At 34.8% G+C, this 20,602-nt stretch overlaps 1 protein-coding gene across 2 annotated transcripts in view; it reads left to right on the top strand.

Annotated features, from left to right (window-relative positions):
• ARHGAP20 (Rho GTPase activating protein 20) overlaps positions 1-20,602 on the top strand; it is a 147,796-nt gene that overhangs the window by 12,683 nt on the left and 114,511 nt on the right. For both annotated transcript variants that reach the window (XM_060103448.1, XM_060103447.1), the window contains exon 2: positions 5,156-5,238. In XM_060103448.1, the coding sequence (XP_059959431.1) occupies positions 5,156-5,238 (83 nt within the window). The remainder of the gene's footprint in view (positions 1-5,155; positions 5,239-20,602) is intronic.

The following is a 20,602-nucleotide window of genomic DNA, read 5'->3' as shown; positions in this document are numbered from 1 at the left end:
CTCTATGTTTAGCCATTTGCAGAACTTACAAACTGTTTTGCAAAGTGACAGTGCCATTTTACATTCCCACTAGCAGTGAATAACAGTTCAGTTTATCCACATCCTCACACTTGTTGTTTGTCTTTTTTATTGTAGCCATCCTGATGAGTATAAAGTGGTATTTCAGAGTTTTGATTTGCATTTCCCTGATGGCTAGTGATGTTGAGCACCTTTTCATGTGCTTATTGGCCATTTGTATATCTCCTTAGGAGAACTGTCTATTCAGATACTTTGCCCATTTTTAAATTAGCTTACTTGTCTTTATTGAATTGTAACAGTTCCTTAAATTTAAATATTCTGGATACAAATCCCTTATCAGATATATGATTTGCAAAAATGTTCTCCCATTCTGTGGGTTTTCTTTTCACTGCCTTAATAGTGTCCATTGAAGCACAGAAGTTTTAACCTTGATGATGTCCAATTTATCTGGGTTTTTTTTTTGTTGTTGTTTGTGCTTTTGGTCATATCTAAGAAACCATTGCCTAATCCACGGTCACAGATATTTATGCCTATATTTTCTTCTAAAATTTTTATAGTTTCAGCTCTTTTAGGTCGTTGATCCATTTCGAGTCAATTTTTGTATATGGTGTGAGATAGGAGTCCAACTTCATTCTTTTGCATGTGGATATCCACTTGTCCCAGCACCATTTGTTGACAAGGAATTAACTTGCCAACAAGTTAAAAGAATCATCAGACAAATGTTTACTATGAAACTCAATGGTAATGTAAATGTCAACACTATGTCAAAAGATGTAGTTTGCAATGTGCAACGATGATTCTACCATCCAGTGCCATAGCAAATGCTTATATTTCCTTAGTGACAGCATTCCAGCAGAACCCCTTTAAGTAAGTTTGTTTATGTTTCTGTGTGTGTGTTTGGGCGCAGTAGCGTAGATGTGGACAATGAGTGGATTTTTAAATTCACTTAAAACCTTCATCTATTGAGTATATAGTTTGTACCGGGTATTGTACTAGCCTCTAGGAATGCAAAGATTGGTCTGCTACAGAGTAGAATTTCAGTAGTTGTTGAAGGATGGGAGAAAGTTTGGAAATAAGATGTAGTCCTTGCTCTCTAGAAAGGGGCAGAAAGATAATTATAATATAATCTGAAATGCTATAACTGAGGCATAGCTGTGAAGCAAGTTAGGAACACAGAGAACTCAACATTTAGTTCATCCAACTGATTAAAAAAAGAATTGGGGCTTCCCTGGTGGCGCAGTGGTTGAGGGTCCGCCTGCTGATGCAGGGGGTGCAGGTTCGTGCCCCGGTCCGGGAGGATCCCACATGCCACGGAGCAGCTGGGCCTTTGGGCCGTGGCCACTGGGCCTGCGTGTCCGGAGCCTGTGCTCCACAACGGGAGGGGCCACAACAGTGAGAGGCCCACATACAGAAAAAAAAAAAAAAAAGAATTGAAGTGGAAAACACCTTGCACGTTAGCTGGTAAAGTTGCTACAGTTTTGTGTTATTATTGAAACATGAAAGAAAAATGACGTATAGGCATTAGGGTCTCATCTTCACTTATGATCTCCATTCATTTACTCTTTGGCAGAATAGTTTTTTTGCCTCTGATACTGAATATAGCCGCAGAGGAGACAGCTTAGAAAACCAAAGATCTAATTTCTCTCTAGTGCTTAAACCTTGGCAAATGGTACAAAATCAAGAAAATCATTTCTAAAAGATTAATGCAGTTGATTTTTTCCCTAATGTTTAGTTTGTCAATTTAGAAGATTACCTTTTAAAAATTACTCAGTTTCAGAATGGCATCCAATGTTTATGAGGTAATCTCAATATAGACATCAAGCACTTGGGCATTCTGAAAAACCACACTGTGGATTATGATTTTTAATCTAACAAAGAAACCTACACTGTTTTAAAACTATTTTCTGTTTCCTGTGAGGCAAACGATCATAGTTTTCCCTGTCACTGAACAACTGGGAAATTTGTTGGTGCTGGTACAATATAAGTAGAGCCTCAGTCTATCCTGACAAGTTTGTAGTATTGTACATTTAGAAAGGAATCGATAGTCTCCTATTTCCATGTATTGTATTTCACACAGTTGTTATAAACAAAAAGAAAATCCAAGTCTTTATTGCCTGAGAACAGATTCTTTGATAGATATGTGAATTTTTTTGAAGTCACCATTGGTTCTTTGTTTTGCTATACTTTTGAGCAAAAGAAAGAGATATGTATTTTGAATGAATTAATACCTAGGCTCCCATTATATTGACAACTCTTAAGACTTTTTATGCCTTACAAGAGAAATGAATCCTACGAATTCTAAATTCATTTTGTATATAATGTTTATTTTCTAGCATATCCAGGGTGAATCTTTGGTAGACACTTAACATGAGAATATCAGAAGTAGAAGGAACCTAAGAGACTATGTAGTCCAAATTTTCTCATTTTCTAGATACAGAAATGGAGGCCCAGAGGGGTGTCTGAATTGCCTTAGGCTGCATGTCTCATTAGTAGTGGTGTAAGTCTCAGTACAAACAATAGGACCTCAAATAAAAATAATATTTTGCCTGTAGTTTGACTGCATTCTCTGAATTTGAGTCTACTAGATGACATAGATACACTCAGCATTTGACTTCTCACACATCTGCCAATTTTATAACTAAGAAAACACAATCTAATTACTATATACAAATATATACAAATGGTACTCTCCATTAGGTCTCCATGAAAAACTCCTATTTTAAAAGAACCTTTACAGAAGAAAATTTGTCAATCTTCTTTAATTATCCATTCTCATGTTTAACAGCCGTCACTCTCAGAAAGATTTCCTTGTATGGGAAGGTTTCAAATTTGGAGTCCATGGATCCCTCAAGAATGCATGTTGGGGTTTTCTGAACCCCTTGAAGTTATGTTCATAATTTCATTCACAGCTTTTATAAATATCTTGAGGGATTAACCTGGATTCTCAGTCTATAGTATAGCTGCATTTCTTTTCGCCTTATCTTCTTTGGAAGACCCTTGTTATCCTCTGTATTATAACTGCATTACTTTGGAGATTTACTGTTTCCAAATGAAGAATTTAAGATCATTTTAACTTGTCTTAGGGTTCTTTCTTTTTTTCACATTTTTAACTCATGTTTATGGCTGTCTTTTGAGCCCTTTCCAAATTCTTTGTAAACCCAAAAGCCAAGGAGCTCAGAATTAGAAACCATATGTTAATGGAGATCTTGTTTAGGCACTTGGATCTGCTGAGAGTAGTGTCAGAGGATTAGGAGCAGCAGAAGTAAGACTGCTGAGATAGGTCCAGGAATGTGGCCCCTGCTCAGGTAGGCTAGGCAGACCCTCAAGGTCAAAACGGATCGAGGGTAAGGGGCCCAGGTCAAGCTTAAAGGATTGGGCGCATTTCAAAGTTCAAAACATAGTAAATAGATCTTGAGTAAAGGGATTCAGGATAAGGAGTAGGAATCAAACCTAGACCTGAAGGTGAAACAGAATCCTGCAGAAAATCTGCATAGGAGCAAACTGCTACCTTTCTAAGTAAAATCAACCTAATCTTCCAGAATTGAGACTCTTCATATGGGAACAGGCTGCTGGACTTTGCAATACAAATACTTGTCTCCTAGATTTCCCTTCACCCTGCAACTTCTACATTCACACTGGCCTCAGGATGTTAGATTCCTGAGAGTTGGGTTCCCAGGAGATGTGACTAATGGCAAACAGTAGGATAGGGCTTATGAGCTATAATATATAAAGTAGTTTATCACAATCACTGGGGTTCAGAGGGATTACAGATTCTTCTGGGAATCCGATGAAAACTGTGGGCTTTCTTTTCAGAAGGAAGGCACCAAATACTATCATGTGAAAAATTGTCTACAGTTTAAGCTGCCCTGAAACTGATTCATGGTTAATAACTCCTGATTGAGAAGTATGGTGTTCCATATTCCTTACCCGTTTGTTTCCTGTTCTTTATTAATGTTTCACATAATTGTTTCTGTTGCTGTCTGAGGTATACTGAGGAGGTTTGGGCATTTAGTTTTCACATGTGAGCCAAAAGATTAATGGAGGGAACAGCAACACGGAGGCCATGGCACTGCTGACAACAATAATGGGAGAGATCCATGGGGGTATATGGTGAAATGGGGGGAAAGAACTGTGCCAAAGGAGTCTAGTATCCCCTTCTCACTAGATCATTTCTCTTCTCTTCCTTAGGATGATCTAGATGTTATTAAGAAGTAGTTCCTAGGCCCTCAGGCAGTGGGTGAAACTTCTGGCCATGAAAGGGTGAGAGGGTAGAGCAGGAAGAATGCTTTGGTGACACAGCCTGAACTTCACTCATGGCTATTTGTGACTGTATTGTAAATGTTCCCATTTATATCCAGTGGCAGTTCCTCTGACTCTATCTAGAGGTGTTAAATCTGTAAGATTGAAAATCTAGAGAGTAATTATCGGGTTAATTCAAGTTAAATAAAACCTCACCACAAATTTTAGGTCCTGTATAACAGAGTACCTGAATTATCCAATTAATCCTATATTTATATACCACTTAGAAAAGAAAAAAAATTCTTTTTTTTTTAAATTACAGCAAAAAAAAAAAAAAAAAAAAAACCTCCTTGGAAAAACAGATTCCCCAATGTGTAAATGTTTAAATTTAAACGTCTATTAAATGTGTAAGAAATCTAGTCTCCATCTTGTGCTTTAAGTACTTCTCTTCTCCGTTTCCTTGATCTCTTCAAATTCTGTCTGTCCCTGAAGCCCAGTTTGGGGCCTACCCTACCAATGAGATAGATCTAGTAGAACCTACTCTGATAACGTTTTAGAGTATAAATTAGATAATCCAGTCCTGCCTTTGGCATAGGGCCTGGCATATAATAAGCAGTAAAGCTGCAGTTGATGATAATGGTTATGAGCTGTTTTCCCAAATACTCTAGTCACCATTTAACCACCTTGTTCTCTGACCATAAAAAATACTTACTGCCTGTACCACTTTTTGACACTTACTATCTTAGTTTACATGTTATTATTTATTTCCAGAATAAGATTGCAAACTCCTTGATAGGTAATGATAGGCAATACAAAACTTGTTGAGTTGGATTGAAAATTGGCATTTACTTGCTTTACAAGCCATGTGGTCTTCATTGTGATCTTTCTTCCTCTACAGAAAATGAAAACACTAGCAGAAAGGAGGAGGAGTGCTCCATCTCTTATCCTGGATAAAGCCCTGCAAAAACGACCTAGTACCAAGTAAGTGAAAAGCTTTGTATTTGGTATGTGCTTCATTTCTTTTACCTGTGGGGTTTGTTTGCTTTTTATCAGGACCAGAATTCTCTGTTAAATAATAGAAAATATGACTTCTGAGTTTATTTAATAAGGCCTATTCTTTATGTGAAACTTAAAGCCTTTTAAGAGCTGGTGATCTTGCTTTAAAACTGATTCAGAAGTGAATCTTACATCGCATGGTACACAAACATGCATGTTCCACACATTGTTAAAGTTTATTTATGGAAACAATTAGAAATCAGTATACTAAAGATAAGTTATTTTAACCACTATACATGTTTGGTTAGGCACAAACTTTTGCTTACGTTTTATCATAAGGTGATGCCTGTGTATAGGTAAAAGGCAAGTTTTCACCAATTTTAGATATGAAGAAAGAAAGATTAAGATTATTAAAAAATTGAGTGTTGATTTCTTTTAGACATTATTGATTAGATTAATTAGTGATTAATTCGTGAAATTTAAAGTGGAAAAACAGGCTGTGGACATCTTAAGAGAGTCTTTCATAATAGTTAGAAATTGAATGGCTATTCAATCATTAATTTATTCAATAATTTTTAATGGCATTTTAACTCAGAGGCATTTTATGTTCAAAGAAAACCTGTGATGATTTTCCTCTAATACATGAATCCTTTCATGTAAAGTGAAGTCCTTAGCACTTTTTTAAAAGTGAGGGTATATCTGATATTGCTATGAATGGTGTGCTAATTTAACATAAAATCTATGTGAAGGCATGGAATTTTTTTTCAGTGTCCAAAATAAATTATATAGCCAAATCCCAAAGAGTGAAACTTTCAAAATACTTAAGTCCCTCCCCTCTTAGTACTCAGCAAGTTCTCAGACTCAGGCAGCTCCCCCAGCTGTCCACAAATGACACACACTTTAGTCACTGGGTTGATCAGAAAATGTAAGTTACTTTTAATAGATGCCTAATCAAAATTTAATTAGGAAGATATTCTCTGCCAAATGAGTAATACAGTAATATACTTCAGTGCCATATATAAATGACTTTTAGATTGTTTACATTAGTATATCTTTGCATTCATGTGGATAAGAAAAGAATGGTTATATCTTCACAGTTTGAACTTGATTACCTAGAAAACTCAGGAGAAATTATTTTTTAGGGGAGGTAGACAGAGGAGGCAGAACTGTCTTTAATTCTACTGTATATGTAAAAATAGCTTTATTATTCACTTTTTTAAAAACAGGTAAACAGTTTTAGGTAACATTTTTTATTGGAAGTTCCTGGGATGAACATGTGTTAAGCTTTTTAATTAAAAGTAGCCCTTATTTATATCAGAGAAGCTTTAGCCCCAAATCAGGGGTCAAATAGTGGCCCACTTACCCGCTAACCCAGGGTGAGGATTTACAACAGTATGCATGTAGGTACTGAAAGTTCATATAGACCATTGGTTCTCAACAGGGTAGTACTAACCTCCAGGGGGCATTTTGGAATTTTGTGAAGCAAAATGATTTAGGGGGCAGTCGCCAGAGATACTAGACATCACATAGTGCACAGGACATCCTACACAACAGTTTTGTGGCTCTTGCATAGTTTTTGAATGTCCAATGTATGGAATACTTGTGAAGAGGGGGGAAAAACTTTATATAATTATCTATGCCTATAACTATGTTTTATATACAAAGTATTTTATATCCTTTTAGGTAGATTTAATAAACACTAAAGTTTCCAGAAATGTAACTACCTTGCATACCAAGAGATAATTGCACTTCGTATTGTTTGGAATCATTGCAGAAAATCACTTGGCTTTACTTCATTTTCTCGTACTTGTTGCATGGAATAGTTTCTTATCATCCTACTTATCTTAAATGTAAATATCTTCATTATAATTAGGTGTAAGTATCTGATTACTTCATTGTCTTTTAATATAGACATGAATGAGCATAGACATATTGAAATACATAATTTATTATTAATTACTTTCATTTCCCTTTATATTACTATACTGTAATTTTGAAATTCTGTTAAATATCTGTGAATTTTGTTTCAGGATAGAAAAAGAGGAATTGGAATAAATGTATATGCATTTGTCCTTTATATAACAAAGGGACATTGGATCTAGGATTGAGAATGACTGATAGAGATAAAGTGTCAGGTTAAGGAAAAAGCTAACACCTACCTGACTTACTGGGGTTGTTTTGAGTTAGAGAACCAATATGATAATATACAACCATGTCCTTCCCCACTTCTGCCTCCCCATCACCTCTGCAATAATTGCTGCTTACATTAGAGTCAGTTTCCCAAATCCCTGCCTCAGAAATAGGGAAATATGATGTTTTTTTGGCAAAATAAAAAAGGAAAAAAGTACTTTTAAGTTGAAGATGGATATGTTTTAATCTTCAGTTTATTTCCTGTGAGTTTCTCCAGGTCAGTAGTGTGAGTGCATAGTGCAGGGGAACAGGACCTTCACCTATCTTTTAGAAATAATGTTTTTATGCTATGTAGTATTGGGTGTTGAATGTGTACAAAATATTTGTAAGTAGTGTGATCTCAGGATTGGAATGAACCTTAAAGGTCATCTAGTCTGGTGGTTTCCAAAGCTTTTAAAGTCAGTATTCTGCAGAGGGACCCAGGCATCTACATATTTTTCAAAACCTCTTCATAGTTGATTCTGATACACTCTTGGTAGAGAACCACTATGACAGTCTACAAAAGAATCCTTTCATAAAAGAATGCTTTTAAAAAGGGAATACTGAACCAAAATTTTAAGGAAGTACAGAATTATAATATGTATTTCTTATAAAACAGTGTAGACATTATAAAACCAAAAGCAAAGTTCCCTCTCCATCCCCAGGGGCAACCATGATTAATCATTTGTATGTCCTTCTAAACCTCATCTATGCAAGTGTGATTAGAATTTTCATTTGCTTTCTGTAATGTTTAAATTCTCACTTTAATATAGATAAATAGTTCTTTGCATTTTCAAGTCTTGCAGTTTTTAAAAAAAAATTAGAGATCAAATCCTATTACAACAACCATTCAAGAAAGTCTTTGAATTCTGACCATCTTTATATAATGTACACTCCTGAAAAGTTACATCAATCAGTTAATGAACTTGCTATTTTAAAGAAACTTTGTAGTGAATTGTTTTATAAAGTAAATCACTTCTTTAACTCAAATTTTCATAATTTGAACTTTGCTTTTCTATAATTTATACCCAGGAAACAAGGAAAATTTCTGAAATCTAAGCTGAGCACACCTATTTGAAGTAGAACTTTATGCAACAAAATTCGAGTACCTAAAAAGAATCTTTACTATCTCTTTGCATGTAATATCATGGGAGCTAACATATAAAAGATTTGTACACAGTGTGTCGACAGACAGCAAAGAAATTGAGTGTTTTATTTATTAGCATTGCATATTTCTTGAGTTAAATAAAGCCATCATAACATTTCATATTTCTTGAGTTAAACCTATATTTGATTTTGGCTTTGCAATAGAATGTTATTTCTACTGTTGCCCCCTAGTTAAGGTGTTATTTATTAATTAATGACTTGTAGGTGATAAAGCTTTTGTCCAAAGTTTAGCAAACATCCGCAGAGGATTTAATGGAATCCTTTCATTTAACAGCTGTTGCATCTCAATTTTTATTGAATTTAATTAACAAGAGCTAGGTTTAAAAGAGGAGGAAATAGGTTAAGCGGTGACTTAAACGTGTTTATGTGTTAAACATAGTTTTAGCTCCAAAATTCTTTGTTCAACCCATCAAGTTCATAAGGAAGGGTCAATTTAGAGATTTTAACTTTTTTGGGGGGTTATCTGGACACCATTGATCAGCTGGAGGTGATTCCTCTAAGTAATTATTATATTAGCTGGTATAGCAGATGACACGTATCTTTCACACTAAGAAGGTTAGTAGTTTTCCAACATGGCTGCACTCAGCTGTTTTTACTCTCAAACACAATAGTGTTCAGTTCTGTGTTTAAGGATGACCTCACCTCATGTAATAGCCATCCTCCTGGTAAGACTCTGGGCACCTATATTAGAGGGCTTAGTTTCCTTAAAAGTAAAATGAGAGTATTGAAGTTATTATCTGTTGAACCCTTCTACTTCTAGTTCTATTGCTATATAATTATGATTTGTTGAAATTCAATACTTCCTACACTTACTCTGAATTCTAAATCATTCTTAATTACTTGCAGTTTCCTAAACACAGTATACTGTCTAGCATTGTCTCAAATGTCACTTCCTTCAGGAACTCCTCTAAGCCTTTGTAAATAACATTTGTGCTCCTATAGCACCTTGTATATCTTGAACCACAGCACTCATCCCACTGCACTGGCATTACAGTTTATGTCAGGGTCCCATTAATGTCCTTGACATTTTTTAATAAAATAATGCCTTATAAATAATATCTGGTGTTCAATTATTATTTGTTGGATGAATCGGTGAATAAGCGAGTGACTCCATTTCCAAACTACAATAGGAATTTAATAAGTTAGCACAGTAGTTTCTGACTTTCCTGCCCTCCTTTGAGTAGCCAATACATAAAAGACCTTCCTTGTTCATTGGTATTATTTGTGAAATTCTAGCTAGGGAAAAAGGAAGATTACTTTTAATAAAATGATTCTGAGTTATTGTTAAGAAGTTATTTCATGCAGCGGAATACCACAAGAACTCATGTATGTGGTCTGTAAATACCACATATAGTGGCATTCTTGTGGTACTTCTTCATTGTTTACTTAGGGATAAATTCAACTCATACAAACTTTTCTTCCATAAATTCACTTGTTTTGATGTGGTATTCAGCCCACCTTGTAGAAAAATACACAAAAATATACCCACTTTTGTTTTAAGTTACAGTGTTAGCATTTTCAAGTTAGTATTCACCCATCTCCATCCTTACCTCCAAATCAATTTATTGTGTGTGTGCTGCTTGAAAGACTTTGTAGTAGGTACTTTACATATATTATGTTTTAAATCTCTGCTTATTGCTGCTGAGAGGAGAGAAAGGCAATGCCAAGGAAGTGTTGTGGTGCAGCAGGAAGTGCTTGGGCTTTGGCTGCATTCTAATGCTGCCTCTCCATCCTGATTTTCTGTGTGACCTCAGGTAAATTACCTAATCTCTGAGTCTCAGGGTCTTCCTCTGTAAAGTATGAATCTAATGCTTTCATAGAATATGAAATGAGAAAATAAGTGAAGATGTTTAAAAGATTGACTTAGTTATTATTAGTTGCCTCTTTCCTTCCCTTAGATATATTTCATTTTCAAGCTTTAAACCTCCTGAATTATCCAGTACCATTTGTTAATGAAAAGCACCTACTTTATTATCACAGCATTGTATGACAAGAAACAAATCATTGAGCCTGGCTCATTATATAGTAGAAATTGAGTCAAAGACTTGCCCTAGGTCACACAATTGATTAACATTAGAGATAGGAATGGAAATCCAGGTCTCTGATCTTGATGGAATATTCTTTGCATTACACAAACAAAAGGAATATGATATAGTATCTAAGAGCATGGATTCTGGAGCCAAACTGCCAGGTTTGAATCCCAGTACTGCCCCTTACCAGTCATGTGATCTTGGGTTTTTAAACCAGGGATAATAATAAACCCTACCTCATAAGGTTGTAAGAAAGACTAAATGGGTATTATATATGTAAAGCTTTTAATGTAGTCTCTAGCACATAATCAGTGCTTTTATATTTGAAGTCTATGTTGTTGTTGTAGTGGTAATAGTAGTAGTAGTAGTAGTAGTGGAAGCATTAATAAAGAAATAGAAGTTCATATTATCCTGGTAAAAAGACTCTTTGAGGACCATAATAGATGGAAAATTTTAAAAGATGAAAGATGCAATCTGGAAGCCAGCTAGACTCTAGTATTAAATTCATTTTAGCAAGATAATTATATTTCTAGGCCTGGCCTGAAGCAATATTAGCTCAGAATATTTGGGATTTATTCCTGGTAGACCCTAACAATTCTTGAGGTCTCCCTAGGCAAAAATTCAAAGTATACCTAGGATGATTCTGGGAAATAAGGGCTTGAGACATGGAGGATTGACCTGCTTTGCTTGGCCACTTGAGATGAAGGGGCTCCAGGAGCATCATATGTGCCAAAGCTATGAATCAAGATTAGACACATGTAGAATTAGCGAGTTTGGGGTAAGGATACTAGGGTGAGAGAGTCAAAGCAGAAGCCATTCGAGACTCGGAAAGCAGCTGTTTGCTAACTGACTTCGTCCTTTTGGTCAGTTCACTCCTGTTATGTATGACTCTACACACACACACACACACACTCACTCACTCACTCACTCACTCACTCACTCATATACACGCTAACATTGTCCTACTCAGAATGTCCCACACTGTGTTCTGCAAATTTCTCATTATTCCATTTCCTTTTTCTCTGTCATGTTAGCATCTAACATCTAATTAGTCTAAAGTGGATGATAACTTGCCATACTTTTAAATGCAAGGAGAACATTTATACTCTGGAGTAGTTTACTGAGGATTGTGGTCAAATCTACTTTCATAAGAGAATGAAAACCTGCTTCTACCTGTGATAAGTGTAAACTTCACAGATATGGTCATTGAAATGGACTGAATGATCTCATAAAGGCCACCTCATGCTGAGACTCTAAGATAGTTATGGTAACTGATAGAATTTAAAGGAAAAGTCAATTTAAAAGGGAAGTTACTAGACTTTCCTTTGGAATTCTATAAACCTTCTGTACCTAGATACAATTTTTTGATACAAGACTTTTAAATAAAATTTTAAATTTTAGAGGAATTAAAAAAAATCTTTAAGACCTTTTCAAAATTACAATAAACTCTACTGTTATATTACCTTAGATAAAAACCTGTATTCGGGTTTTTTTTTAAAGAAAAAATCACTATTCATTGTGCTGCCTTGCATTACATGCCAGTTGGCTGTAAATAAGGCCTATTCCTACAGTTTTGGACAATGTGTTCTGAGGTTTTAGGACCTGTAGATGATTCAAGGTATGGGATGAGCAGAACACCAAGTAGAAATTTAATACACGAAGGTTACCAGCAGTCTACAGGGTCCCTTCTTTCCTTGCCAGGAACATTTTCCAAAGAAAGAGATGGAAGCAATTGCTTTGTAATGTGGCGAAGTTGACAAATTTTTACCGAAACAAAAGGTTTCCCAGGACCACATATCACTTTATTCTCTTCAAACTACTTTTTTTGTTTGTTTGTTTTGCGGTACGCAGGCCTCTCACTATTGTGGCCTCTCCCGTTGTGGAGCACAGGCTCCAGACGCGCAGGCTCAGCGGCCATGGCTCACGGGCCCAGCCGCTCCGCGGCATGTGGGATCTTCCTGGACCGGGGCACGAACCCGTGTCCCCTGCGTCGGCAGGCAGACCCTCAACCACTGCGCCACCAGGGAAGCCCCAAACTACTTTTCACATTCTTTAAAAATGATCAAATACATCTGTTCCTGGTGTAGTATGCTATTTTCCTATCGTATGATTCTGGGAGGAAATCTTTAGAAGATGTAAGTCTCTCCACATTCTAGTGAGCTTTGACAGGGTCAAATTAATTTATTTCTGCACTTGCAAAACAGTACATCCATTTAATTTCTTTATCCCAACTATAACCTAATTTGTTAATTGCAGTTATGATTCAGTTTTATCTTTCATTTTGGCACCAGGAAAGCACTGTCTCATTAGTGAATGTTTATTCACTTTTCCTCACCCCTCTCCACGGGGTTAGCAGGATGTCCTAAGACATCCTTACTATACTGAGCTAAATACTGCCTTACCCTGTACATCTTGAAAGATTTCTCAGAGGAGCTTTGGAATTTCATGATTGACTTTCCTTCAAAACCTTTAAAAAAGCAGAAGAATAATTGTTAGTCTTATTGAGAACCTTCCTACTATTATGATTAAGAAAGTATGGACTATGGAGCCATTCTTCCTGGGTTTGAATCTGGCCCTCCTTATTACCAAGCATGAGAACTTTGGCAAGTTTCATAACCTCTTCAGGCCTCACTTTTCTCGTCTGTAAAATGGGGATAACCTCATAGGGGATTGAGGGAGTTAAAATTGTAATATATCTGGCACATTTTAAGCATTATGTAAGTTTTTTGTTAAATAAAATTATTAAAAATATATAAATCCTTGTGCTGCCATGTCACATAATGTCTAATTCTCTTAGTGTTCCAGGTATAGGTTTTTCTTCTACTTGACTACCTGCATTTTGAGTGAAGGGACCGTGTTTTCTGCTCTTATATCTGCATATTTAGTGCTAGGTATAGAACAGATACTCTATAAATATTAGATGAGCTGAATGAGTGATTCTTCCCCTAGCTAAGTAAGTCAACTCTCAGTTGGAGTAGAAAGAAGGATAAGAGTCCACTGCTGCCTGAGAAAGTGACACAGCCAGCGTCGAAAAGCTACACAAAGAAATGCCAGTTCTGGAGTGACCAGCAGTTTAATGTTTGTTGATTTAATGCTCACATGTTTAACCTCTCAGCTGTATAATGAGTCACTGCCATTGATTCTCTGATGCATAGCTCCTGGTGTTATGAGAAGACACAGGGAATGGATTCTAGTTTCTGCTCTATCACTAATGACCCTGGTGGAGTCACCTAGCCTTTCTTCAGCCAGGACTCTTTCCTTACCTGTCAGTGGTGGGAGGAGGGGGAGGGTGCAGTTGACTAAATCCTTTATATACTTTCTCCACCAGCCCCCAACTGTACAATTTTGTGTTTCTTTAGGCTAACCATAACTCAGTCACAAGGAGAATGGAAAATGGTATGAATGCTTCTTACAAACCCTTTTATCACAACTCTTAAAACATCTCCAAGTGTGTGTCTGTCACACTACTAAGAAATGAGTATCCTCCTTATGCTGTTTTAGTGCAGAGGTCAAGCATTTGCTTATGTGGGATCTTTGGTCAGTTTATTGTCATAATGTCATTTTGGTAGCCAGTCTCCATAATGGCCCCAATGATTCCTACCTCCTGGAATTCACATACTTGTCCAGTCCTCCCACACACATTGTATCTGAATTGATCTCTGTAACCAATAGGATATTGCAAAAATGATGATTTATCACTTCTGAGATTAGGTTATAAAAGACCAACCTTCTGTCTCGATTGCTCTCACGCTTTCTCCATCTCTGTAATCATTTTCTCTGGGGGAAGCAATGTCCTAAGTAGCCGTCTACAGAGGCCTATAATGGGAGGAACTGAAGCCTCCAACCAACAGCCACGTGAATAACCTTGCAAGTGGATTTTCAAATCCCAGTCAAGTCTTCAGAGATTGCAGCCCTAGCTTGACTGCAACCTCGTAAGAAACCTGAGCCAGACTCACCCAGCTAAGCTACTCCCTGGTTCCTGACCCTTAGAAACTGTGTGGGATAATAAATGTTTGTTGTTTTAAGTGGCTATGTTTTGGGGTAATTTGTTATGTAGCAAGTGATAACCAATACAGTCGTCTTCAAGTCATGAAACTAGCTTTCTAGAATGCTTCTCCTATATACCTTTTATGTATTCTTACTGCTAGAAGTGGGAAGATGGAAACAGATACTGTTCCCATTTATAAATGAAAATGCTCATTCCCCAGATCATGAAATTTATTGGAAAAGGGGCCAGTTGACATTCTTTCTTTAAACAGCTTTATTGAGATACAGTTCATACCATTTAATTCACCCATTTAAAGTGTACAGTTCAGTGGTTTTTAGTATATTCACAGAGTTGTGCAGCCATCACAACTTTTAAAGCGTTTTCATCCCTCCTAAAAGAAACCCCATAGCCATTAGCTGTCATTCTTCATTCTCTCCCATGTCCCTTCTTTCCCTATCTCTAGCTTTAAGCAGCCACTGACTTCCTTTCTGTCTCTATAGCTTTGCCTCTTCTGGGCATTTCATATAAATGCAGTCATGCACTATGTGGTCTTTTGTAACTGGCCTCTTTCAGTTAGCATGATATTTTCAGGGTTCATCTATGTTGTAGTTTGTATCAATAATTCATTACTTTTCTTTGTTGTTAATATTTCATTATATGGATAGATACAACAGTTTTGTTTATTTGGTCATCAGTCGATGGACATTTGGGTTATTTTCACCTGTTGGCCATTATGAATAATGCTGCTGTGAACATTCATGTGTAAGTTTTTATGTTTCATTTTTCTTGCATACATCCAGGAGTGGAATTGTTGCATCATATGGTAACTCTATGTTTAGCTTTTGGAGGAGCCAAATATTTTCCAAGGCAGCTGCACCATTCCTACCAGCAATATATGATGGTTCTGACTTCTCCACATCCTTACCAATCCTTGTTATTTTCTGTCTTTTTACCTATAGTCATCTTGGTGAGTGTGAAGGGGTATTGCTTGTGGTTTTCATTTTCATTTCCCTTATGACATTGAGCATCTTTCATGTGTTTATTTTCCATTTGCATATCTTTTGGGTGGGAATTTTCCATTTAAAACTTAGAGCATTTTTAATTGGGTTGTCTCTTTATTAGTGAGTTGTAAGAGTTCAGTATTCTTAATATTATGTGTGCATATGCAAAGCAAAATACAGGATTGTAGCATTAATTAGTAGCTTCCAAGGCTCCCAAAGCACTTGAGCCTGAAACATCTGGAAGATCAACCAAGTTTCAGTTGTCTAATTAATTTTGTATCTGTATAACTTTGGCTTGGTCTTTTTTTTTTTTTTCCATTGAGACTAACCCTTCAGTTTTTGGAAAAAAATAATTTCTGTGAGGTGAATCCAAAATGGTTCTGTGGCAGGTTTCTGTGATGCATACTCTATAAATTAACATTAACTTAGGACATTTAATCATCCTAACTTTTTTGATAATTATGGTTTTCTAGAATAGCTGCTTTTTTGTTTATTTTCTACAAACACATGTTTTAATAATTATAAAGTTAATATACGTGTATTTTAGAAAATTTGGAAAATGCAGAGAGGTACAAATAAAATTTTGGTCTGCATTCCTAGATATCAACCTTGACACCTTTTTCTGGCATTTGACTTCAAATTTTATGTATCTTATGACTGAATCATCAACATGATCATAAATAATGCTTTATACGGTAGAAACATTCCATACTTACCATATTTGCCTTATATATGTAAACATTGAAGTAGAAAGAGGAAAACAAAGCAGCTGCCTTAAGGCATGAAAGAAAGCTTCAAAGAAGTGATACAGTATATGCTGAGTTTTAATGGATGAGTAGGAGTTCTTTAGCATAGGAAATGGGTGACATAATATTCTAGCAATGAGAACTTAAGTTAGAGCTCAAAGTTTCCAGAAAGGAGTGGAGATGGGGCTAGTACAGTAAATAAGGATCAGACTGGGAACGACCTTTGTCAGGCTGAAGACTTTAGATTTCTGAGTAGTAGGGAAATAATATAAAAAAATCAGTCAATTATGTGATTTAACTTGTGTTTTTGAAAGAAAGCGCTATCAAAGAATTGATTGGAAGAGAGAGATGGGCAAGACAGGTAGAGAGACTATTTAAGAGACAGTTGAAAATAATTCAGGTAAATGATAATGAAGTACTTATACAGTGAAGGGGAAATTTTTAGAGACTTTTAGGAATGAGAATCAATAAGATTTGGATGTAAGGAAGTGAAAGGAGTTAAGAATGAAGTTTCTAGCTTTTGAATACTGGATAGATGGTTTCGAACATGGTAAATTTTGAGGTGTATGACAAAGTGTTAGTATTAGCAGTACTGATAAAATGTATAATTTAAACTGAGTGCTTACCAGGTACCAAGTTCTTAGTTAAGTATTTGACGCATACATTTTGGGGTAATTTTTTCATTTTACAAATAAGGATATTTAATCTTAGAAGTTTAAAATAATTTACTTTAGATCTCACAACTATTAAGTAATGGAGTTTAAATTTAAATCTACTTCTCTCTGACTTTAAAATTCATGATCTTACCCAATATATTATACTGCCTCAATAAAAGCAATTCAATTTTGAGAATTTCCTATCTCATAAGGTATATAAAGAACATTTCTAGAAGCTAAGTTTATAAACTTCACTGTAACTATTTTAATCTCATTGTAACCATTAGGTTCTGTCTGGTGTGACAGATCAGAGATTATCACTTTAAATGAAAATGATAGAATGGTTCCGAAATTACTCTGCCACTTAGCAAACATTGATTTTTATCTAACTCATAGAGGCTAAAAATTCCTATAAATTACAAATTTATAAATTTGTAAAAATTATAAATTATGTTATTCTTTTTTTACTTAATGTTGGATATTTTCTAGTGTAAAGCGGGAAGTTGAAATGCTATATATTTTATTTTGTATTACTTGTTTTTGTTTTCATTTGGACTCTAATTTTTAATGTTAACTTGTTTATGGCTTGTACCAGAGAATATGGTTGTATGGTGTTTGATTTTTAAATTTTCTTTATGATTTGACACATAGATTTTTAGGAGTTTTACATGTATGTTGAAAAGTATGTTACCAGTTATGTAAATCATCAATACCTTCCTAATATTTTGTCCTCATCTTCTGTCACCTGCTAAAAGAGGGGTGAAATGTTTCCCACTTCAGTTGTGAACTTATAAATGTCTTCTTGTTATTCTATTAGTTTATTGCTTTATGTATTTTGAACCTGTATTGTGAGGTCCGTAAAGCTCAGGGTAGTTATATCTTTTTGGTATATTGTACATTTTATCAAGTGGAAATATCTCTGTTTTGTCCTATTTATTTCTTTTGGGTCTGTATTCTTTAGCTAAGTGAAATGTTTTTGAGATTCATCATTGTTACATTTATTAGAAGTTTGTTTCATTTTCTTGTCAAGTAGTATTCCATTGTATGGATATACCACAGTTAGCTTATTCACTCATGTGTTGATGGACATTTGAGTTGTTTGCAGTTTGGAGCTATTATGAAGAAAGCTTCTATGAACGTTTGTGTGTAGGTCTTTATGTGGGCATATGTTTTCACTCTGTTGGGTAAATACCTAAGAGTTGAATTACTGAATCATATAGTGTTTGTCTAACTTTAAATTGCCAGACTGTTTTCTATAGTGGTTGTACCATTTTACATACCTGTCAGTAATGTATGAGACTTTGAGTTGCTCACCTCTTTCCCAAAACTTACTAAATGACAGTTAAAAATATCTTTGGTCTTTCTAGTGGGTGTGTTGTTGGTATCTCATTATGGTTTACATTTGCATTTTCCTGAAGACTAATAATATTGTGCATCATTTCAGGTAATTATTGCCTATTCATATATTTTTCTTTGTGAACTGATCTGTTTAAATCTTTTGCTCATTTCTTTATTTATAAACCTAGAGAGTTGAAGGAGTTCTTTATATATTCTGGTTAAGTGTTTTGTCAAATATATATATGGTGAAAATATTTCCTCTAAATCTGTCTTTTCATTTTCTTAACATTGCTTTTTGAGGAGCAAGAAGTTTTTTATGATGCAGTCTAATTTTATCAAGTTTTTTCTTGGTTTATACATTGTGTGTCTTATCTAAGAAATATTTGAATACTTGAAAGTCTCAAAGATACTATCCTATGTTCTCTTCTCTTAGGCCTGTGATCAAGTTGGATTTAATTTTTGTATATAGTATATATGGTAGAGGTTTAGTATTTTTCCTAATGGATATCCAGTTGTTGCCATACCAATGATTGAAGAGAGTTTCTTTTGCCAGTTGGATTGGGAAAAAGGACATGTTTTCATTCTGGAAACTTTGTCAAAAATCAATTTGCCATATATGTGTAAGTCTACTTAGACTTAATTTTGTTCCATCAATCTATATGTCTGTCCTTACCAGTATTATACTATCTTGATTCCTGAGCTTTCTAACAGGTCTTTTATGTTTTTTATTGATATTTTAACTTTTTATTACATGTTCCATTTGGTCATTGATAATATATAGAAATACAGTTGAGTTTTTGTTTATTGACCTTTAATCTCTTGATCTTATAAATTTATTTATTAGTTCTATTAGCTTTTTTAAAAGATTCTGTTAGCTTTAATGTAGATTTCTCAGGATATTCTGCATACACACTCATTTCCTATGTGAATAAAGACATTTTTACTTCTTCCATTCCAATCTGTTCAATTTTTTAAAAAATTTCCTTTCCTTGCCCTAATGTACTGGCTAAAACCTCTGGTATATTGTTGAACAGAAATGGTAAGAGAAGACTTACTTTTTTGTTCCTCTTCTTAGTTAGGAGAATATTAAGTCTTTCATCATTAAGTTTGATATTAGCTAGCTACAGGGTCTTTTTGTAGATGTCCTTTATTCAATGGAGGAAGGTCCCTTTAATTCCCAGTTTTTGAGTGTTTTATCATAAATGAGTGTTGAATTTTGTCAAATGCTTTTCCTGCAACTTTGAAATGATCATATATTATGATTTCCTTCTTTTAGTCTTAATGAGGTGGACTACATTGATTTTTTAAAATGAACTTTTAATTTTAGAATATCTTTAGATTTACAGAAAAGTTATAAAAACATTACAGCATTTCAGCATATCCTCCAACCAGTATACCCTATTGTTAACATCTTACGGTACTACAGTGAATTTGTCACAAATAATGAGTCACCATTAATACATTGTTATTAACTAAAGGCCATACATAATCAGATTTACTTAGTTTTTAATTAATGTCCTTTTTCTATTCTAGGATTTTATCCCAGATAAAATATTAGATTTAGTCATTATATCTTCCTTAGGCTCCTTTAGACTGTGACAGTTTCTCAGATTTTTCTTGATTTTTATGACCTTGACAATTTTGAGGAGTATTGGTAGACAATTTTGAGGTATTTTGTAGAATGTTCTTCAATTTGGGTTTGTCTGATATTTTCTTGTAGTTAGAAAGGGGTTATGGGTTTATAAAATATTTTCAGTCCATACGCATGATGAAGTTTTCCTGTCTAGTTTGGGCATCAAGGTGATGGTGACCTCATAAAATGAGTTGAGAATTGTTACCTCCTTCTTTGAAAGGGCATGTAAAGGAATGTCATTATTTCTTTCTAGAATGCTTAGAGTAGAATTTACTAGTAAAGTTACCTAGTATTTGAGTTTTCTTTCTAGGTTTTAAATTATGATTTTAATGTTTTAAATAGATGTAGAACTATTGAGGTATTTTATTCCTTCTTGAGTCAGTTTTGATGATTTGTTTCTTTCAAGGAATGTGCCCGTTTCATCCTAGTTGTCAACTTAATCACAACAAAGTTATACATAATATTCTTTTATGTTTTTAATGTCTGTAAGTACTGTAATGATATTCTTTCTTTCATTCTTGGTATTTGTAATTTCTAGATTCTTTTTTTTCTTAGATTAGTCTAGCTAGAAGCACATCAATTTTATGATCTTTTCAAAAAATCAGCTTTTGGTTTTATTGC

This window comes from Mesoplodon densirostris, chromosome 7 (genome assembly GCF_025265405.1).
Source record: "Mesoplodon densirostris isolate mMesDen1 chromosome 7, mMesDen1 primary haplotype, whole genome shotgun sequence".
NCBI classification, from domain to species: domain Eukaryota; kingdom Metazoa; phylum Chordata; class Mammalia; order Artiodactyla; family Ziphiidae; genus Mesoplodon; species Mesoplodon densirostris.
This window is presented reverse-complemented; position numbering and strand designations above follow the sequence as displayed.